The 21,308-nt window shown below is 39.7% G+C and overlaps 1 protein-coding gene across 1 annotated transcript in view; it reads right to left on the bottom strand.

The window, feature by feature from the left end:
- Window positions 1–513: 513 nt before the first annotated feature.
- Window positions 514–21,308, bottom strand: part of LOC107741929 (protein AF-10-like) — a 53,319-nt gene continuing 32,524 nt past the window's right edge. The window contains exons 10-18 of the mRNA XM_016554749.1: window positions 17,293–17,465; window positions 13,098–13,212; window positions 9,390–9,462; window positions 6,482–6,654; window positions 5,355–5,799; window positions 4,273–4,296; window positions 3,874–3,964; window positions 2,710–2,931; window positions 514–1,795 (exon numbers count right to left, since the gene is read on the bottom strand). Coding sequence (XP_016410235.1) covers window positions 1,748–1,795; window positions 2,710–2,931; window positions 3,874–3,964; window positions 4,273–4,296; window positions 5,355–5,799; window positions 6,482–6,654; window positions 9,390–9,462; window positions 13,098–13,212; window positions 17,293–17,465 — 1,364 coding nt within the window. The 3' untranslated portion in view covers window positions 514–1,747. The remainder of the gene's footprint in view (window positions 1,796–2,709; window positions 2,932–3,873; window positions 3,965–4,272; window positions 4,297–5,354; window positions 5,800–6,481; window positions 6,655–9,389; window positions 9,463–13,097; window positions 13,213–17,292; window positions 17,466–21,308) is intronic.

Here is a 21,308-nt window from a genome sequence, read left to right as displayed (position 1 = left end):
TCTAGCATACTTTGTTAGCATTCTTTGCAAGGATTTAAAAGCATGAAAAAAAATTCTGTTTTGCTTATGCTAAAACAGACTGTTAAATAAAAAAGGCACTGCAAGATGCAAGAATTGTAATAAACATTTTAATTTATCACTGAAAAAAAGCGCAACACTACAATCTCAGTGTTCAGAATTTCTTAATATGAATCAGGACTCGTGTGGTTTCACTTTTGATGTTTTAAATACAAACTTTAGATTTTGCATAATTTCTGTACAGATACATGAGAACGTGGACATACCACATCTATAACATATAAAACCACATCAATAAAACGGTGCAAAAAAAAAAAAAGAAAAAAAAAAAGTCCCTGCACATACAAAAATAAATTAATACACTTGATCCAGTCACCAGTCTTGTGGAAAGCCTATTGGAAAAGATCTGAACACACTTACAGTGCTTTGAAACAGTCCTTCACACCACTAAGTGAATCACAAATATGTATTTACAACAGAAAAGAGGTAAAAGTGTGCTAAACTAAATCGTATTTATTCCGACAGCTTATTCTTAATCCAATATGCATCTGTAGATTTACATAGCAACAAAAGGAAAAAGGGAAAATCAGGTGTATGTACAAGACCACAAAATTATCAAGTAGGCTTTTTTCTTTTTTTATAACGTCAAACACAAGACATGTTCATCAAAATGTTTACAAGACTCAAAAGAGGTGAGAAGTTTGTACAGTAGTATAAAAACATTTTGCCAGTTGAGCATTCGAATATATCACCTTGCGCCCAACATGCAACAAATGCAAATAAATAAGAACGGAATAATAGAAAGTAGGCTTCAAAAATTATTAATGCAGCACAAAATCCGTTTTTTTTTCAGTGTAGTCACTGTACAGGCAGAGATCTCTGGGACTCTCTGAACTGGTATTGCCCGAGCGACGCCGATTGGTATTAAATCTTTTCAGAAAAAATGGATCGACTGGAGGAAAAAATAAAAAGGGAAGGAGAGAGAGAGACAGACTGGCAGAGTCTCCAGCGCGCGGCCCCTCGCTGAGAAGTTGGAGATCGCGGGCCAGGCACTTGGGCTCAGGGCCTAGTCTGTGTGTCCTGGCTTGAGAGGTAGTTGCTCTTCAAAGAGTGCAGCAGGGTCAGTGAGACAGTTTGTGGACCTTTGGGATGCCTCCTCACAGGGGAAGCTCACGATCAGGATGCAGAGAAGGCCTTCATGGTGCACAAATGTCTGATCGCTTCATCGCTTCTTAGATACACAGACGGACAAATATATAGTTTTTATTGAGATTATCGTTACGTTTCTTGTTAAAGGGGTACAGAGAGGTAACAGCGGTGAGCAGATACTGTTCCAGAAGCATCTCCATCTTACAATCCCCATCCGAGACCTCGATCTACACTTTCCGCCCAGAGCAACTTGCACCAGTGTGTCATTTTCAGCACACTGGCAGGGTGAGAGAGACCGTGTGTGTGCGTGTGCGTGCACATATTTGTGTAAGCCTGTCTTTTGGCCCCCATGGGATCCAGTAAGTTTACAGCAAGTGATTTACTCAAACTCAGTGCAGCATGTTGTTTGCCAGATGGGCATCAAACTGGCAAGTGTGTGTATATATGAAGGCTGGTGCTGGTGAGGGTTTCGTGCGGTGGGTGAATGTTCTGGTCTTGCTGCTCAGATTGCAAGGCTCTTGGGGTGGGCAGATGAGAGGGATCCATAAGACAGAACTCCTCCAAAATGTTGTTTTCTACATCAGGTCTTCTCCTGTCCTGTCACAGACACCGCCTTCTCTCCCAGTCTCTGAATAAAACACAAGCACAATTTCAATAAGTGATTCTCAAAATTTGTAAAATAAAATGTCAATAAAATCACTTTTATAATAAATATATTTTTATATAAATATATGTGACCCTGGACCACAAAACCAGTCATAAGTCGCTGGGGTATATTTGTAGCAATAGCCAACAATACATTGTATGGATCAAAATTATCGATTTTTTTTTATGCCAAAAATCATTAGGATACTAAATAAAGATCATGTTCCATGAAGATATTTTGTAAATTTCCTACTGTAAATATATCAAAAATGTATTATCATTAGTAATATGCATTGCTAAGGACTTCATTCGGAAAAATTTCTCAATATTTAGTTTTTTTTTTTGCACCTCAGCTTTCAGGTGTAAATCTGATGTATAAATAAAAAATATACAATAAATATAATACAATAATATTAATACAAAATTATAATTATTGTAAATACTATAATAATGATATATGTATATATAATTATAATAATGTAATTACAATGTATATTATATTATATTAAAATATTAATATTAAGAAAATGTTACAAAATTATATATTTATTTTAATATATTTATATTACTATATTAATATATACAATTATGAATAGATCTTATATCATTTTTATTTTCTAATAATTATTATTGTAAATGTATTACATTAATAAAACACAATACATTTGTTAGCATTTATACATGAATATAAATGTATTATAGCATTCTATTAATGTAATACATTTACAAAAATTATTGAAAATTATATAAAATAATATATATTACCACAATTATATATTCATATTAATTCATTCATATATTACATACACACAGATACATACATATATACACACACACACATATATATATATATAATATTTAATCAATCCATATTATAATTATATTATAAGTTAATACTTTTGTCTGTTTGATAAATGCAGTACCAACTCCAGTTTTAGGAGTGTTGTTGTCGTTGTGCATGGCGAGGAAGGGGTTTGTGGCGATGGCTGGCTGCGTGGCAGGCAGGAGGCTGTTGATTGGCAGCTGCTGTAGCTGAATGTCATTCTGCTGCTGCTGCTGCTGCTGCTGTTGTTGCTGCTGTTGTTGCATTAACTGATAGAGCAGAGCCTGCTGCTGTTCCTAAACAGACAGACAAACAGAGTATGATGAGATGTCTAGACAAAGACGACCCACAGCCATTAATGTAATACATTTACAAAAATTATTGAAAATTATATAAAATAATATATATTACCACAATTATATATTCATATTAATTCATTCATATATTACATACACACAGATACATACATATATACACACACACACATATATATATATATAATATTTAATCAATCCATATTATAATTATATTATAAGTTAATACTTTTGTCTGTTTGATAAATGCAGTACCAACTCCAGTTTTAGGAGTGTTGTTGTCGTTGTGCATGGCGAGGAAGGGGTTTGTGGCGATGGCTGGCTGCGTGGCAGGCAGGAGGCTGTTGATTGGCAGCTGCTGTAGCTGAATGTCATTCTGCTGCTGCTGCTGCTGTTGTTGTTGTTGCTGCTGTTGTTGTTGCATTAACTGATAGAGCAGAGCCTGCTGCTGTTCCTAAACAGACAGACAAACAGAGTATGATGAGATGTCTAGACAAAGACGGCACACCCACAGCCTGCCCACGGACCGTATGATGCATATTGCACAGAACAGTGGCAAGAGTTTCCTCAAAATTGCAATTCCAAGCTGCCAGGATGCTAAAATAAACACTTCTGAGGAAGAAGCCATTGTGTCGTATGAGTTTTGTGGCATTGAATCATCAAAAGATAAGGTGTTTGTAGGATTCTTATAAGTAAACATGCATATATTTTGTGGTCTTGGAATCATGTATTTAAATCTATTTCAGACTTATTCGCCCCTAAATGTTACATTATATATCATTCAGACAGCATCATCTTGACTAATAACAAGGATCATGGCCAAAATAAGCTGCTGTGTGGACTTTATGTTATAAGTCACATGAACAAACAGACTCTAGACTCCAAGGCTGTGTAAAGGAGTGTGTGTGCTAGTGCTCCTCTTACCGGTATGACCTGCTGAGAGTTGAAAAGCTGCTGCAGTTGGTGCTGATGGAGGAGGATCTGCCTGTGCTGATCGCTGAAAAGCCTTGCTGCACTGCAAACACATATACATAAGCCCTCATAAGCAAACTAAATTGTCAGCATTTCAGAAACTTCTTGGCCATGGCCACACAAAACTATTACATATAAAATAAAACCCCTCTGTATGCTAAAGTAAAGAGACTGTAATCATAACTAATGGTCCTGTTCTTGCCTAAGGGAGGGCTGTTTAAGCTGGAACTTGCTTTGAAAACACCAGTGGTTCAATCTTGAGTACACAATTTTGTTTCAGAGGCAGATGTACAGGCATAGGAACAAAATGAGCAAGTGAGAAAGAAAAAGCCAAAGCAAGCCAATCCTCACCTGGTTTTCGCAGTGGTCATGCTGCTGCATTCCGAAGCGAAAGCAAGAGAGATCGGGAAGCAGAAGAGTTGAAGAAAATATGAATGCATTACACAATGCCAAGCAGTATGAATGAATCTCACAAACATGTCCAAGTCACAATTCACCCCAAAATAAAAAGAAAAGAATAAATGAAAGAAAATGTTGAATTACACAAAAAAAATGCAATATATAAATAGACTATAATATATATTTCTTAAAATGAGTGATGGCTGCTGAAAATTTAGTTTTGCATCACAGGAATAAATGACATTTTATATGAAAACAGAAAAGGACTTTTTTATACTTTCATAATATTTCACAATATTACTGTTTTCACTGATTAAATAAATATGTTATAACGTATAAAAAACATAACATACATTTCATTTCTCTTTTGCTCTGGGGGTAAAATATGAACTGGCCAATTTCTTCGCAGTGGTCATGCTGCTGCATTCCGAAGCGAAAGCAAGAGAGATCGGGAAGCAGAAGAGTTGAAGAAAATATGAATGCATTACACAATGCCAAGCAGTATGAATGAATCTCACAAACATGTCCAAGTCACAATTCACCCCAAAATAAAAAGAAAAGAATAAATGAAAGAAAATGTTGAATTACACAAAAAAAATGCAATATATAAATAGACTATAATATATATTTCTTAAAATGAGTGATGGCTGCTGAAAATTTAGTTTTGCATCACAGGAATAAATGACATTTTATATGAAAACAGAAAATGACTTTTTTATACTTTCATAATATTTCACAATATTACTGTTTTCACTGATTAAATAAATATGTTATAACGTATAAAAAACAAAACATTTCTCTTTTGCTCTGGGGGTAAAATATGAACTGGCCAATTTCTTGACAGTTTTTGTGAGAAATCCACATCTCCATCAGCATCACCTGCCAGTTTATTACTAATCCAGACTGTGGCATCTAAAACATTAATTATGGATCCTCAACCAGTGCCTCCCACTCCCTCCCAAAGTAATCAAATTTACTCTTTAACAAAAAGGACTCTTAGTGCAAAGTCTAAGGCGGCAAGTGCCAGTTTGTACCTGTTACTGAGACTGTTGGACATGGGCAGGGATGTGCTGGTAGCTGCTGAGGGATGGGGCAGGGGGCTTTTATTCTGGGCCAGGCTGGGGGAGGTTTGGATGACTCCGTTTAGGGCACCCACGATGCCACTCATGGCCAGGTGGTTCCCCTGCAGAGCGCCCATCAGACCCGTCACCCCGGCTATGGCAGGCAGGGACGAGTTGGCATTGCCAGGCTGGATGGCCACCCCGGCCATGCCGACTCCGTTCATCTGCTGCTGGGGGGGACTGTGGGCCGCAGACGGAGGGGTGGAGAGAGAGGACGTGCTACTTCCGCTACTATGGCCACCAGACAGGGGATCCTGAAAGAAAGAGAAAGAATAGAGAAAGCACAAGAGTGTGAGAGAGAGAGAGAAAAGAGAGGTCAACGTGAGAGAGGCGCGCCTCCTGAACCTGTCCAACCAAATAGATACAGCATAATTTCAATCAGACTTATGCTGCAAATCATTTAAACATCACACAGCCACCAATTATCCCATGAATCTGTCATTACGATGCAATTACGTACTACACCATCTTCAATATAGGTACGTGTAATTTACATTGTAGAGAGATGGGTATGTGTAACATGGTCAAGACAACATGGTGATGAGATGACACCAACTTCATCAAGCAATAACTGTAACTATATCAACATGCAATATTTTTGGAAAATGATTTGAATTTTGTTAAAATAATTATTTTCATTGACAAAAAGGAGACAATATGTGCCTCATAACTGAATGTGACTAAAATATTACTAAAATGTCAACAGTTCTGACTGATTAAAACGACTAAAATGCCCAGACTGTCAACTAAAACTTTACTAACAGAAAACAAGTTAAGACTGACTACATATTATAAAAGCTAACAAGGACATTTGACAGGATTAAGACTAATTAAAAAATATAGATGCCAAAATGAACACTAGTGCAGGCTTATGTTCCAAAACACAACAGTAGCATCAGCCATCATTACAACTGACAGGATCCTATGGCTCAACAATAAACAGCTCTGTGCTTGAGTGCTGAGGTTCAATATTGTATACGGAAGCAACAAGCATCATTATATATCATTATATATATATATATATATATAAATCATCTCACCATCTCCTTGTGAGCCCTGTTGTAGGAGGAACTGCTGTCCTTCGTTCCATTGCCGTTCCAGCAGCTGGTCGATACTGGTGGCCACCGGGGGCAACATATCCGAACCAGATCCGAGCCCCGGAACCAACGGTCCTGACGAGTCATACCGGATATGAAGCCCACTTAACGGAGACCTAAAGTAATTTACAGAAAACAAGTGAGATATCTATACACACAAGTTTATCAAACATAGCTCAAATTTGTCTCATCATGAATTTAACATGGAAATGCATATCAGATCTGTTCACAGTGGTACAATTCAGGTTATAAATAATCAGCTTTCGCTTACAAACACACACTAGACTGCTGCTATATTAACAACACAGTTGAACTCCTGGTCTGGCGTCCTGCCTTCAGAGGCAGACGCGCTACTCAGTAAAGCCAAATAGAGTTCACAGCTTGTCCAAGTGAGAGAGCCTGGGTTTGCCTCTCTGACACCATAAATCTCAGTACGCACTTGTTTGGACAGACAGCGATCCATGTTATTATGAATACATCCAGCTCTGGGCTCTACATCAGGGCTCTTGGGTGAACGTGAATCTATCTCTGAGGTAATTACGGCTGGGCTGAGATGTGCTCCTCAAGGCAATAAATCTCCAGCATAGGACTGTGAAGCCATATCACCCTGCATGGCTGCTCCGGTGCGGATCACAGAAACGGCACATACAGATATTCGCAGTTAATCTGAAGATAGTGCAGAACTCTCCTGAATGAGATTCATGGACTAGAGATGTTTTTGGATCTTGGATCATGGATGTAGAGAAGTTTACATTTTTAACTTGAGCGACATGTTTTTAAAACACTGTGTCTTGTGCTAGACTGCAAAAGATGCAAGATGTGAGATCAGCAGACAAATACGTCCGTCTAGCACGTTTACATAGAAAAACAATCGAAAAGCAACAGAGTAGAATGCAAAAACGTGTTTAGTGTGAACGGCTTCTTGTACCTTCAGTATTAAAAAGGCTGCCATGCAAACAGACAAACTGACACGCTCAGAGTTTATAGCAATATTGTGCTAAATGCATTTCTCAAACTCACATTACGACTAAAAAGACTAAATTGATCTGAAAAGTCAAATACAGCATTTTAAAATAATATATAGTTTATATTAATATCCATACATTACATACACTAAAGCAGCAATGAAAGTACACCAAATAAACCCACTTTTTAAATAACAGAAGCAATCTAAATGAAACTCAGAAAATCAACATACCTTTTCAACCAAACATATTATATCCCAGAGGCATTTTTGTGCAGTATATATATATGCTTCCATATAAATCCATTTTATATCCTTAATCACAGCGCAAAAAAGGCTACACCTCAAGTTACAGAAAATGAATGCAATGTTTCTTCCTGCGTTCAAAGACATCGCTGCCACGTCGAACTCTGAAACCGGCTTGTAACTGCGATATGGACAACAGCTGCGTGCTCAAAACGCCTGCTGCTCAGAAGGTGAGTGTGCAAGGGAGGAAACGGAGTGAGTGAATGAGTGTGTTCTGTGGGGGAGGGAGGGAGGGTGGAATCTCGGAGCCTGGAGGAGGGGAAGTCTAGCTCTGGAATGTAAATAGGACTTACCGAGGGGAGAGGTTTGTCTTTGGTGAGTTTCCTCTTCTGGAGAAGCCGAGAGCTCCGTCTCCTAGCTCCTGATCTGAAAGGTAAACAGAGAGCAGTCGATAAGGAGCCGGCGTGAAGATGTGGGCGTTAGAGGAGCCTGGGAAATGCAGGGACGGGCAGCTCGATTCAAAGTGAGCCTGGTAGCCATCAGATCTTCCTCACAGAAATCCATCTAGGGGCGGCAGAGTGGTCTCTCTGGCGGCTCAGCTTGCACACTGACACCACTGAGTGTGTCACTGAGTCACCTCTCTCTCTCTCTTCCCCTCCCTCCAGCTCTTTCTTCCCTGTGGAGGCTCCCATCACCCTGCCTGCAGGCCCCATGCCAGACACTGCTTTTCATTTTCGGCAGCGAAAGTAATGAATCACATATGCGCCTCGCCAAGCACAACCCCCTCTCTTTTTTGTCTCCCCACCCCCCTCCAGTCACAGTTAGCCAATCCCATTTTTCTCTTCCTCCCTGCTTCCTTGCCCCCTTCTTTTCCTTTTTCACCCCATCTTGTTCTTTTTAACACTTTCCAGCCCACTACCACCTCGAGCGCAGGCTGGCTCCAGTGGGGGTGTGGGCACATCAGTACGAGCCGCCCAAGGTCTGGTCTGACTTATTATGGTGCTGACCCCTTGCCTGACCCTGGATCAGCCCCGGGGCTGCAGTGCAGACTGGACCCGAAAGCATCGGGTATCACTTTACAAAATAAAAAAAAGACAGAAAGAACAGGAACTGAACGACACAGTGGAAACCTATGAGGAGCAACAGGTGACCAGCGGTTAGAGGGAAGCACAAGTACTTTGCAAAAGTAAACAAGCCTTGTGTCACAGGCACAGCCTCACTGATATCATTATACATTTTTAAGTTTTTTTTTAAGTGACCAACACCAATATCTAGACAACAGGGTGGCCAATGGCTGACATTTATTAAATGACATCAAATTAGATAAGGTGTAAACAAATTTCCTAAATATTTATAAAATATTTATTCAAAAATGCACTAAAAATAAAAAGTACACATATATTATTACCATTAATTTATATCATACTTTATATAATACAATAGATTAGATATTGTAATAGATTTACATTTAGAATATGTTTACATTATTTGTTATATTTATAAACTATAAAGTTATACGTGTGCAAGGGAGGAAACGGAGTGAGTGAATGAGTGTGTTCTGTGGGGGAGGTAGGGAGGGCGAGTGAAATCTCAGAGCCTGGAGGAGGGGAAGTCTAGCTCTGGAATGTAAATAGGACTTACCGAGGGGAGAGGTTTGTCTTTGGTGAGTTTCCTCTTCTGGAGAAGCCGAGAGCTCCGTCTCCTAGCTCCTGATCTGAAAGGTAAACAGAGAGCAGTCGATAAGGAGCCGGCGTGAAGATGTGGGCGTTAGAGGAGCCTGGGAAATGCAGGGACGGGCAGCTCGATTCAAAGTGAGCCTGGTAGCCATCAGATCTTCCTCACAGAAATCCATCTAGGGGCGGCAGAGTGGTCTCTCTGGTGGCTCAGCTTGCACACTGACACCACTGAGTGCGTCACTGAGTCACCTCTCTCTCTCTCTTCCCCTCCCTCCAGCTCTTTCTTCCCTGTGGAGGCTCCCATCACCCTGCCTGCAGGCCCCATGCCAGACACTGCTTTTCATTTTCGGCAGCGAAAGTAATGAATCACATATGCGCCTCGCCAAGCACAACCCCCTCTCTTTTTTGTCTCCCCACCCCCCTCCAGTCACAGTTAGCCAATCCCATTTTTCTCTTCCTCCCTGCTTCCTTCCCCCCTTCTTTTCCTTTTTCACCCCGTCTTGTTCTTTTTAACACTTTCCAGCCCACTACCACCTCGAGCGCAGGCTGGCTCCAGTGGGGGTGTGGGCACATCAGTACGAGCCGCCCAAGGTCTGACTTATTATGGTGCTGACCTCTTGCCTGACCCTGGATCAGTCCCCGGGGCTGCAGTGCAGACTGGACCCGAAAGCATCGGGTATCACTTTACAAAATAAAAAAAAGACAGAAAGAACAGGAACTGAACGACACAGTGGAAACCTATGAGGAGCAACAGGTGACCAGCGGTTAGAGGGAAGCACAAGTACTTTGCAAAAGTAAACAAGCCTTGTGTCACAGGCACAGCCTCACTGATATCATTATACATTTTTAAGTTTTTTTTTAAGTGACCAACACCAATATCTAGACAACAGGGTGGCCAATGGCTGACATTTATTAAATGACATCAAATTAGATAAGGTGTAAACAAATTTCCTAAATATTTATAAAATATTTATTCAAAAATGCACTAAAAATAAAAAGTACACATATATTATTACCATTAATTTATATCATACTTTATATAATACAATAGATTAGATATTGTAATAGATTTACATTTAGAATATGTTTACATTATTTGTTATATTTATAAACTATAAAGTTATACGTACGTGTGTGTGTGTATACACACAACCATTCAAAGAAATCTCTTATGCTCTCCAGGGCTGCATTTATTTGATCAAAAATACAGTAATATTATACATTATTATTATTTAAATTGAAAATCTAAAATCTATTTTAATATATTTTAAAATGTAATTTATTTCTGCAATTATTTCGGCAAAGATGAATTTTCTGCAGCCATTACTACAGTCTTCCATGTGAAATGACCCTCCAGAAATCATCATAATATGCTGATTTTTATTAAATTCTTTTTTTTTTATCATACTGACTCTAAACTTCAGAACGAATATATATCAAAATGTTGACATATAAACCAAATTAACAACCCGCTCAATATATATCCCCTACTTTATACGTGCTGCGCTGTAAACTAATGCCAGACAAGAACTGGGCTTATGCTAATAGCATGCAAGCTTTGCAGTCTTGAGCGGTGGTCTCTTTAAGGACGGGTGTTCTTCCTCCTATTGTTAGTCAAATGGCCCCCTGACCTCTGTTTGGGGAGGAGGGCATGACTGATCCATTATTCCTCAAAGGCTGTGTTCCCCTTTTTTCCTCTCTCTCTCTCTTGCTTTCAACTGGTCCCCACCCCAACCCCCATGACAGGGTCCTGCAAGCCCATTCGCGCATGACTGAGACCCCCAAGGTTTAGGCAGGGTCCAGGGAAAGTGTTGAGTGGTCCGGGATGGAGGGAAGAAGGAGGGAGAGGCTGAGTGTAAGGTAAGCCTGCCTCCTAAACCCAGGGCAATCCCCTCTGTGTCATCACTGCTGTCATTGTGCAGATTAATGAAATGTTTGAGTGGTAGCATGCTTCATTTAACAGGTATGCACACTTTCAGCTTTCTGTCCCGGGGAGTTTTGTTCTCTGCCTCTCCCTCTCACTGCGACCTGAGGAGGTTAGGAGGGGGGATACAGCTGACCACACATTCCATATGCACAAGAGAGCGGAGAAAGAATGGGAGGATGAGGAGAAATGGGAGAAGAGAGCACAGGAAGCAGGGTTAAAGGATTTGAGAAGGTAATCCTGTGCCAATGGGAGGTACCGGCTAAAGATCAGTGTGGTTCCTCATCTGTGTGTCTCACCTGCCGGGGAGCCCTCGGACTGGGCGATCAGTGCAGCCATGGTGGAATTCGGATTCAGCCTGTTTCCAAACATATGGGTTGGCGCCAGGTTAAAGGATCCCGGGAGAGAGTTTGACTAAGGAAGAAACACATAAGAAAGAGAGTTAGACTATGGAACACTGTCAAATTCCAAATACTGATGGAGCGCAAGTATGTGTCTCTGCATGTGTGCATATGAATGTGTGCTAGAGTGTTGAGCCAAAGAGCTGGATGATAAAACACCATGTCAGCTGTATTTCCTGTGAGCCAGGAGAATTGGCTGAGCATGCAACAGCAGATCCACAGCCCTGAACAACATACAGACCATGTGCTTCTGCAGTTAATTATTTAATACAATTAAGCCATTTCCCTAACAATGGTTGGGATTGGTTTTGGTGTTGCTTCTGAGGTAGCAGCATATGTGCAATAACAAACTTGGTGCATGGTGGAAACCACACAAATGTTCACATGATTTGCACTTAAATAACACTTTTGCAGTGGAATAATGTTGTAAATAGCAGGGAACTGTTGGGAAGTTTTATTCAAATTTTACATAAATATAGATGATTACTCCTATTTATTCCAATTTACAGACTACACCATTTATTCAACAAGGATGCGGTATATTGATCAAAAGTGAAACTAAAGACATGTATTTATAACAAAAGATTTCTATTTCAAATAAATGTCAATTCATCCAAAAAAATCCTGAAAAAATGTTTCACATCTTCCACAAATCGATTAAGCAACATAACTGTTCAAAACTGGTAATAATAGTAAATGTTTCTTGACCACCAAATCAGCATATTGGAATGATTTCTGAAGGATTATGTGACACTAAAGTCTCGAGTAATGGCTGCTGAAAATACATTTTAAAATACATAAAAAAAATTAAAAAAAATGTTCATTTAAATTGTAATAATATTTCACAATATTACTGCAACCCCCATGACAGGGTCCTGCAAGCCCATTCGCGCATGACTGAGACCCCCAAGGTTTAGGCAGGGTCCAGGGAAAGTGTTGAGTGGTCCGGGATGGAGGGAAGAAGGAGGGAGAGGCTGAGTGTAAGGTAAGCCTGCCTCCTAAACCCAGGGCAATCCCCTCTGTGTCATCACTGCTGTCATTGTGCAGATTAATGAAATGTTTGAGTGGTAGCATGCTTCATTTAACAGGTATGCACACTTTCAGCTTTCTGTCCCGGGGAGTTTTGTTCTCTGCCTCTCCCGCTCTCTGCGACCTCAGGAGGTTAGGAGGGGGATACAGCTGACCACACATTCCATATGCACAGGGGAGCGGAGAAAGAATGGGAGGATGAGGAGAAATGGGAGAAGAGAGCGCAGGAAGCAGGAGGAATGGATTTTGAGAAGGTAATCCTGCGCCAGTGGGAGGTACCGGCTAAAGATCAGCATGGTTCCTCGTCTGTGCGTCTCACCTGCCGGGGAGCCCTCGGACTGGGCGATCAGTGCAGCCATGGTGGAATTCGGATTCAGCCTGTTTCCAAACATATGGGTTGGCGCCAGGTTAAAGGATCCCGGGAGAGAGTTTGACTAAGGAAGAAACACATAAGAAAGAGAGTTAGACTATGGAACACTGTCAAATTCCAAATACTGATGGAGCGCAAGTATGTGTCTCTGCATGTGTGCATATGAATGTGTGCTAGAGTGTTGAGCCAAAGAGCTGGATGATAAAACACCATGTCAGCTGTATTTCCTGTGAGCCAGGAGAATTGGCTGAGCATGCAACAGCAGATCCACAGCCCTGAACAACATACAGACCATGTGCTTCTGCAGTTAATTATTTAATACAATTAAGCCATTTCCCTAACAATGGTTGGGATTGGTTTTGGTGTTGCTTCTGAGGTAGCAGCATATGTGCAATAACAAACTTGGTGCATGGTGGAAACCACACAAATGTTCACATGATTTGCACTTAAATAACACTTTTGCAGTGGAATAATGTTGTAAATAGTAGGGATCTGTTGGGAAGTTTTATTCAAATTTTACATAAATATAGATGATTACTCCTATTTATTCCAATTTACAGACTACACCATTTATTCAACAAGGATGCGGTATATTGATCAAAAGTGAAAGTAAAAGACATGTATTTATAACAAAAGACTTCCATTTCAAATAAATGTCAATTCATCCAAAAAAATCCTGAAAAAATGTTTCACATCTTCCACAAATCGATTAAGCAACATAACTGTTCAAAACTGGTAATAATAGTAAATGTTTCTTGACCACCAAATCAGCATATTGGAATGATTTCTGAAGGATTATGTGACACTAAAGTCTCGAGTAATGGCTGCTGAAAATACATTTTAAAATACATAAACATTTTTAAAAAAAAAGTTCATTTAAATTGTAATAATATTTCACAATATTACTGTTTTTACTTTATTTCCCATCAAATAAATATAGCCTTGGTCCTTTTGGGGGAAAAAAATGCATACAGTGCTTATTTTCATCAAATCAATAAATTCTTTCCTTTTCCTTTGCTCGCTTTATCTACACCAAGGCCTTATCTGATCCAAACAGGAAATAACGCTAGCTGAAATGACAATGTATTGGATTTCTTGCTGTTACTATATAATAATGTCTTTATGTGTAACTTAAGGATTTCTGACCATATTGGACTGAAACACATTAGGTGGAAATCACTCCTACAAATGACCATTGAATAGACAACTATACAATGCCAACGTTTAAACCAACCTTGAAAACATTCTTCTTTTATGGATCTTCTACTAAGAAATAAAGGATGTAAAAATGTGATTTATGGTGCTAAAACATGGAGCAAAAAAAAGGTTATTTGATCCTGACACTGAATTTGAACTGCCTTAGCTATTAAAAAAAAACAACAAAAAAAAACTTGCGTTTAATAACAATAAAAACGGTCTTCAAAGTCTTTAAGATTTTTTTTTTTACATGTTTACTACTAAAAAAAAAAAAAAGTGATAACCTACATTCCCCAGGCCCCTCATATCCCCGCAGGCCCTCCCCATTCCTCAGACTCCTCTTTCAGACCGCGTGGAGAGAGGAGGGAGCATGACCAGTATGAAGAGAACCCCTCATCCCACTACACAGCTCTCTGTCCAGCCTGTCAGCCCCCATCCCGTCAGCGAGCTCAGCTCAATGCGCCCGCACAGGGAAAAGAGGGACAGCCGGATTGTTTGAGGCTTAGGGCTCTCAGCACCATTGTGGAGGTTAACGAAGAGTGGGACAGAGGTGGGCCTATGGGGTGTGCGCTGGGGCCAAAGGTCACTGCTGCCCTGTTGCAACCTCTGAATTTTTTTCGTCCAACCAATCCACAAAGGGAGAGTTTTAAATACATCACCATTTACTGATCTTCTAACTACAACCTAGTGAAGAAAAAAGCTCATTGTATTAAATCTCCTATGCCATAAAGCTTAGGACTAATGGGGATATTTGCAAGAGTGCGCTATGAGGAGCTGGTCTGGCGGGAGCCCTGCAGCATTAAGGCCATCAGTGGGTTTACTTCATCTCCTAATGTAAGGCCACCCTGCCTGCAGAGAGAGCAGATCTGAACAAACAAAGCCCTGTTGCCTGGAAACGACCGGTTGCTACAGCAGCGCAAGTCAAGACAAAGATGCCCAGGAGAGCAGCAGAGATGGTGCTCAGTCTCTAGTGCGCTTCCAAAGGGCCCATTTGGAGCTGTGCTTGGAGCCTGTAAGAATGACTTGACGTTATTATTGTCATCTGAACACATGCAGTAGTCCATCCATGTGTGGGAGGGATTCTTAAGTCATTTATGATTTATGAAGGTATTTATTCATAATTTTTTGTAACATTATAAATTCACTATTTCCATTCGCTATTTAAATGCTGTTCTTCCAAAATTTCTATTCAACAAATAATCCTGAAAAATGTATCACAGTGTAAACAAAAATATTAAGCAGCAAAAACGTTTTAACACTGATAAGAAATGTTTCTTGAGCACCAAAATCAGCATATTAGTGTTATCATGTGACAGTGAAAACTGGAGTAATGGCTGCTGACAATTCAGCTTTGCCATCACAAGAATAAATTACATTTAAAAATGTATATAAAAAAAAAAAGCTACTTTAAGCTGTTCTTACTGTATTTTTCATCCAATTAATGCAGCCTTGGCGAGCAAAAGTTGCTGTTCTTCCAAAATTTCTATTCAACAAATAATCCTGAAAAATGTATCACAGTGTAAACAAAAATATTAAGCAGCAAAAACGTTTTAACACTGATAAGAAATGTTTCTTGAGCACCAAAATCAGCATATTAGTGTTATCATGTGACAGTGAAAACTGGAGTAATGGCTGCTGACAATTCAGCTTTGCCATCACAAGAATAAATTACATTTAAAAATGTATAAAAAAAAAAAAAGCTACTTTAAGCTGTTCTTACTGTATTTTTCATCCAATTAATGCAGCCTTGGCGATCAAAAGTGACTTCTTTCAAAAACATTAAAAAAATCTTACCAAACCTCAAACTCCTAAACACACACACACATATACATAATTACTGACTCAAAGCAATAATATAGCCAACATAAAGACAATTATGGCACTTTTCTCACAATGTCATGTCTGTTTATTTGACCACACATAATGCTCTGACTAGCTAATACAAACACAATCGAAACAACCTGACGTTCATCCGTTAAGACCATATACTTAAGCAGCCTAGTCATAAATACTCTAAATGACTCAAAACACTATCGTTCAAGAGCTGAAAAATGAGGTCTGAAGAGATGAACTTTACTTCTCACACTGACATGTTATGTACCATTGTGGCCCAAAGACGGCCTCCCGCATACTGTTAACATACTGCTGCGATTATATAAATATTGCATTATCTATCACAAATCCTGGCACTTGCGAACCAAATTCATTTGTTCTGTAGAAAGAAAAAATCCCGTCACAAAGAAAAATAAAGTTACTTAATACATAAATAGCTGCACCCAATGTTTACATCTGAGCCTTTTAGGAGTTAATTACTTTTTGTGCCATGAACATGCTCAAACAGCATTTATCTAGATAAAACTGGAGCAAATTAGCACACAGTACAAAGAAAATGAGTATAATTCTATTTAATTGGTTAATTTTGTGAGAGATTATGTATAAAGGATATGTGTGTGCTCTGTGCTGAAAGCTCAGTGTGATTAACAGTACAATATTTGTTCGCAGATGTTTATTTATTTTTATTTTTTTATAAAATCTAGGTATGGACTTTTTGCAGATATACACTACTGTTCAAATGTTTGGTGTTGGAAAAATTTATAAATGTTTTTTGAAAAACTGTTTTATGCTCACAAAGACTGCATTTATTTAATAAAAAACAGTAATATTTTTAAATTCTATTACAATTTCAAATCATTTATTCCTGTAACGGCAAAGCTGAATTATCAGCAGCCATTACTCCAGCCTTCAGTGTCACTTGATCATTCAGAAATCATTCTAATAGTGTTCAATTTCAGCCTGGAGTCACATTTTAATGCTTGTAATAATTTTAATCTTTCTTATATTCATTTGCCCATTTCACTAAAACCAAACCTGAATTTAAATAATCGAACAAACATATACAGAGTGAGCACTGAGCATGAATATGTAATAAGGTCCATTAAACACTCACATGTGTGGATGAGGTGCTGGTGAAGGGGGCGGTCGGGGGCAGTGAGGTGAGAGTGGGCATGGAAGTGACTACTGACTGATGAGCAGGTAACTCAGAGTTGGATCCGGACAGAGACCCTCCAAACACCGCACTGGGCAATGGGCAGGCTACATCACTACTGCTGGTGTACGAACCTGCAGAAAGACAGCAATTACAGCAAATGATTAAAGTGAAACAGCACATTTTCAATGATAATCACTTAGCCAAACATTCTCTTTTGGTTCCCACATAGTCAAAAATAACATTGTCTTGTTTATCAGCAGGAGATCTGGCATAGCAACTGGGGGATGTTAAACAAATCAACGCAGGTTATGACCTGTAATCTAGTGGTAAAAACAAAGTTTTAATAGCTGTAAGGGCAACCTCTGTCCTCCAATATACCTTCACTGGTTATCCATCTATCTTTCCCGCTGCCCCTGAGATGAACTTTGTGGACTTTGAATGGTCTGTCTGACCAGGCCCTCATCACAGCAGACATCGAGAGCGAGCACAAAGCATTTTGGAGTCCTCTCAACATGCACTCTGCATCAGCCTCCCAGTGACCCAGAAAACAGTTCCCTGAATCTGACGACTCACTATTTCTTCTGTAAAAATGACTGAGGGCTTTTCAGGCAGGGCTGGGGAGGAGTGCGGCCCATTCATATTTATGGGCCGGTTCATGATATGCACGCTGTTTGTGGTTGCTGTTGTTTTATAGATTTTTTTCCCCTTTTCTCTCTCCCTCCTCCCCTGCCACCATCTCAAATAAACCCAGCTGATGGCCCAGGCTGACCCATTGCAGGAACGAGAGAGGCCCCCTTGCCACACAAAGGAATGAATGGCTCGCGGCAGTCTACATTCACTGGTGAAACAAGGAAACATTGTTGGGCGGAGAAGTACCACGTGAAGCATTTACTGTACCAATCTCCAAACTCCACATAGGGCATATGTAATAGAGAAAGGAAGCTTAAATATCACGGTGTCACGGTATTCCATTTAATCCCAATTGGTTTTAGTTTTGGGAGATGTGTGAATACCAACAGCTAACTTGGCTCATTAATGATTAGATTAATCTTTAAATCATAGTGTTGATCTGGTAATCTGGTTAATAATTAACATTTCACGAAAGGTCAACCAACGGAGCATTTGATTAGAGGTTACAAGACATGAGCGACCAAACAAAGCAAGGACAAAGATCCTGTTATCTGGTGCTGATCGAACGGCCCGATCGATCAGGACTTAACATTTCCTCTTGAAACCCCCCTTATCAAATCAGGGGAAGAGAGGGGAAATTTCAAATTAGATTAGCCAGCATTTCAAGTCAAAACCCCTGTCTCCTCTCTCAGCAGAAAATCCATGCGAGTTCAGAGGGAGGTTAATGACGAGGCTCAGAACCTGATAAGGATCCTCAGCGCTTTCCTTACAGACGAAGAGAAGAAAGCAGGGACTGATTTGAGGTATTGTTGCACGCTGGCAGAACATATTTAGGCCTTTGACGAGGCAGATGTTTTTAATTTAAATGTGGTATCTTGAGCAGTTATCAATGTCTTGAAGTGTTTTGCGTTGGGTTTCTAGCTTCAAGATATGTTCTATCACAAGCAAACAGTCAGGGTTGACATCTCTAAAGCATGCCGACTGAAAGCAAAGATAAGTTATAGTGCATGGCTTCAGTTAATGCAGCAAATGCATGCACTGCTCAGGATGGCTCCATAGTTTCATCCCGAGTAATAAATCCAGGGATAAAGGGATAGTTCACCCAAAAATGAAAATTCTGTCATTATTTGTATTAGGTTGTTCCAAACCTGTGTGACTTTCTTCAGTGGAACATAAAAGATATTCTGAAAAACGTCTCAATGTTTTGTGTCCATGTAAAAGTCAATGGGGTCCAAATGTTGACTTTCAATGTGTGGATAAAAAAAAAATGGTTAAAACGTTCTTCAAAATCAGCTTGTTCAAAAAGCGAAAGAAAATCATACACTGTAACATGTTTTTGCATTTAAAAATGCAAGACGCAGGGCATTTTAAAGTGCTAGACTATTATTATTACATTTAAAAACAAAAGAAAACCAGCTCAAAAACTGCCATTTTGTGTGAACAGAACAGCCCTTAAAGGCTGGAATACACTACACAACTTTTACCCCGATTTTCTCCCCTGATAAACCAGCCATCCATCAAACAAGAAAAAAGAGCTGGGAGCCATTGAGGGAGGGTGAAACAGATAGATGAGGTGGAGCACTCTGCTGTAGCCCTGCATTAGCCATGGCTAAATATTTACAGTCCAGCCAAATGCCAGGAACAGGTGAGGGCAGCGATGGGTGGGAGCACAAACAAACACAAAAAACCCACATGGCCTTGAGAGAAGGGACAGGGCAATAGTGAGATGGTACATAATAGGAATGACAGAGAAAAAGACACACCAGAGTATTCAAGTTCTAATCAGAAGGAAAGGAACTAAAAAAATGGTTGCCAAGCAACAGGGCAGTGCCACAGATAAGGCCCCTTTAACATTATAGCTGCCATGCGTACGCAGAGCACTTATGTCAATGGCAAGATTTAGCAGGTGAGAGAGAGAGGAAGTGCCTGCAAATGAGTGAGAAAGAACGGTGTGACCATGTATTTAGGTGTTCTGGCTCCAGCTCAGTGAGCGGGAAGGCCAGTAGGGGTCAGGGCATTTCTACACTCACTATCTCAAGCCGTCTCACTCTAGATCCCGAGAAAAAACAACATCAGCGAGGAACAAATACAATTTTAACTAATTGCCTGTTACGGGCTCCTTCCCTCCTCCAGCTCCCTTGGGCTCAACAGGTTAATGTGCATCTCTATGGCGATTCAGCGGGCCACTCTAAGCTCTCAATCAGGTAGGAAAGAGGAAGCACTTTAGAGAGCACCTCCATCCACTTTTACCCTAATGAACTTCAGCACAGACCAAAACAACATCATGCTGGTTCCCAGGCCTCTCTTCGAGAAGAGCAGACCTCAAATGGATTCCTTTTATATATTTTTTTTAATAAACAGAGATGGAAAAAATGCGATTCAGGGAAAGATAAAGATGAATCACATGAATTGAACTGAATGCGATATTGAAAAGACCCTCCATGTGTAATTCCTGAAAAATAATTATCTCAGATAGACCAAAACATGCCAATTTATAATAGCCTATGTTTATAGGCTTCCGTGCACATTTATGAATAAGAGTCCATGAACAAACTGCAAAGGTAAAAGAGCGAGAGATAGAAAGAAAGCTGGGAAATATTAGGAGAGAACTTTTAGATTTATGAGTATGTAACATATTAAAAAAGAAAAAAAAAAACTTCAGTCATGGTAGACGTCATTTGTTAGGGCTGCACGATTAATCGCATGCGATTGTCATGCGCATCTCATCAGTAAAGCCGGTTCTGTGATTAGTAGTAAATCTCCATCAGGTGTGTTCAGATGGAGTGGCATTTACTACACAGAGCCGTTGTTCACTGACAAGCTACGCAATATCACGTTCATAATCGCAGATGAATGGCTGAAATGTAATTTGAAAGGAATGAAAATGAGGATGTGGAAGATATATATATTAGGGGTGTCCCTGACTAAGGATTTTCATAGTCAAATCGGAATTTTCGAATCTTGCCGATATTCGACTGATAGTCGAATCATATGTTTTGGGGGCGGGGCAAAATACATTACCAAGAGTCAAGTCAGACATTCGACAGTCATAAATACTGACGTTAACACACAGGGAAAATGTGTAATGGACGCCTCGCAGATACAAACGGGGTAAATAATGTTTTATGTTTTGATTAAAAGATAGTTAACATTGAACGTCAGCGAAACCTTAAGAATTCACAACATTTTTTACAATAGTGCTCTCATTATAATGTGAGCAATATTATGTATATGACAGTAGTTATTAATGTTCTGCATTTCTGTTTTGAGCTGCGCGCGCTGAAGATGACCAGTAGAGTGATGCATTTTTATAGCAGGTTTTTAATCAATGGGATTTAACTCAT

The sequence above is a fragment of the Sinocyclocheilus rhinocerous genome, unplaced genomic scaffold (assembly GCF_001515625.1).
Source record: "Sinocyclocheilus rhinocerous isolate Xijiao unplaced genomic scaffold, SAMN03320098_v1.1 scaffold100, whole genome shotgun sequence".
Lineage (NCBI taxonomy): Eukaryota > Metazoa > Chordata > Actinopteri > Cypriniformes > Cyprinidae > Sinocyclocheilus > Sinocyclocheilus rhinocerous.
This window is presented reverse-complemented; position numbering and strand designations above follow the sequence as displayed.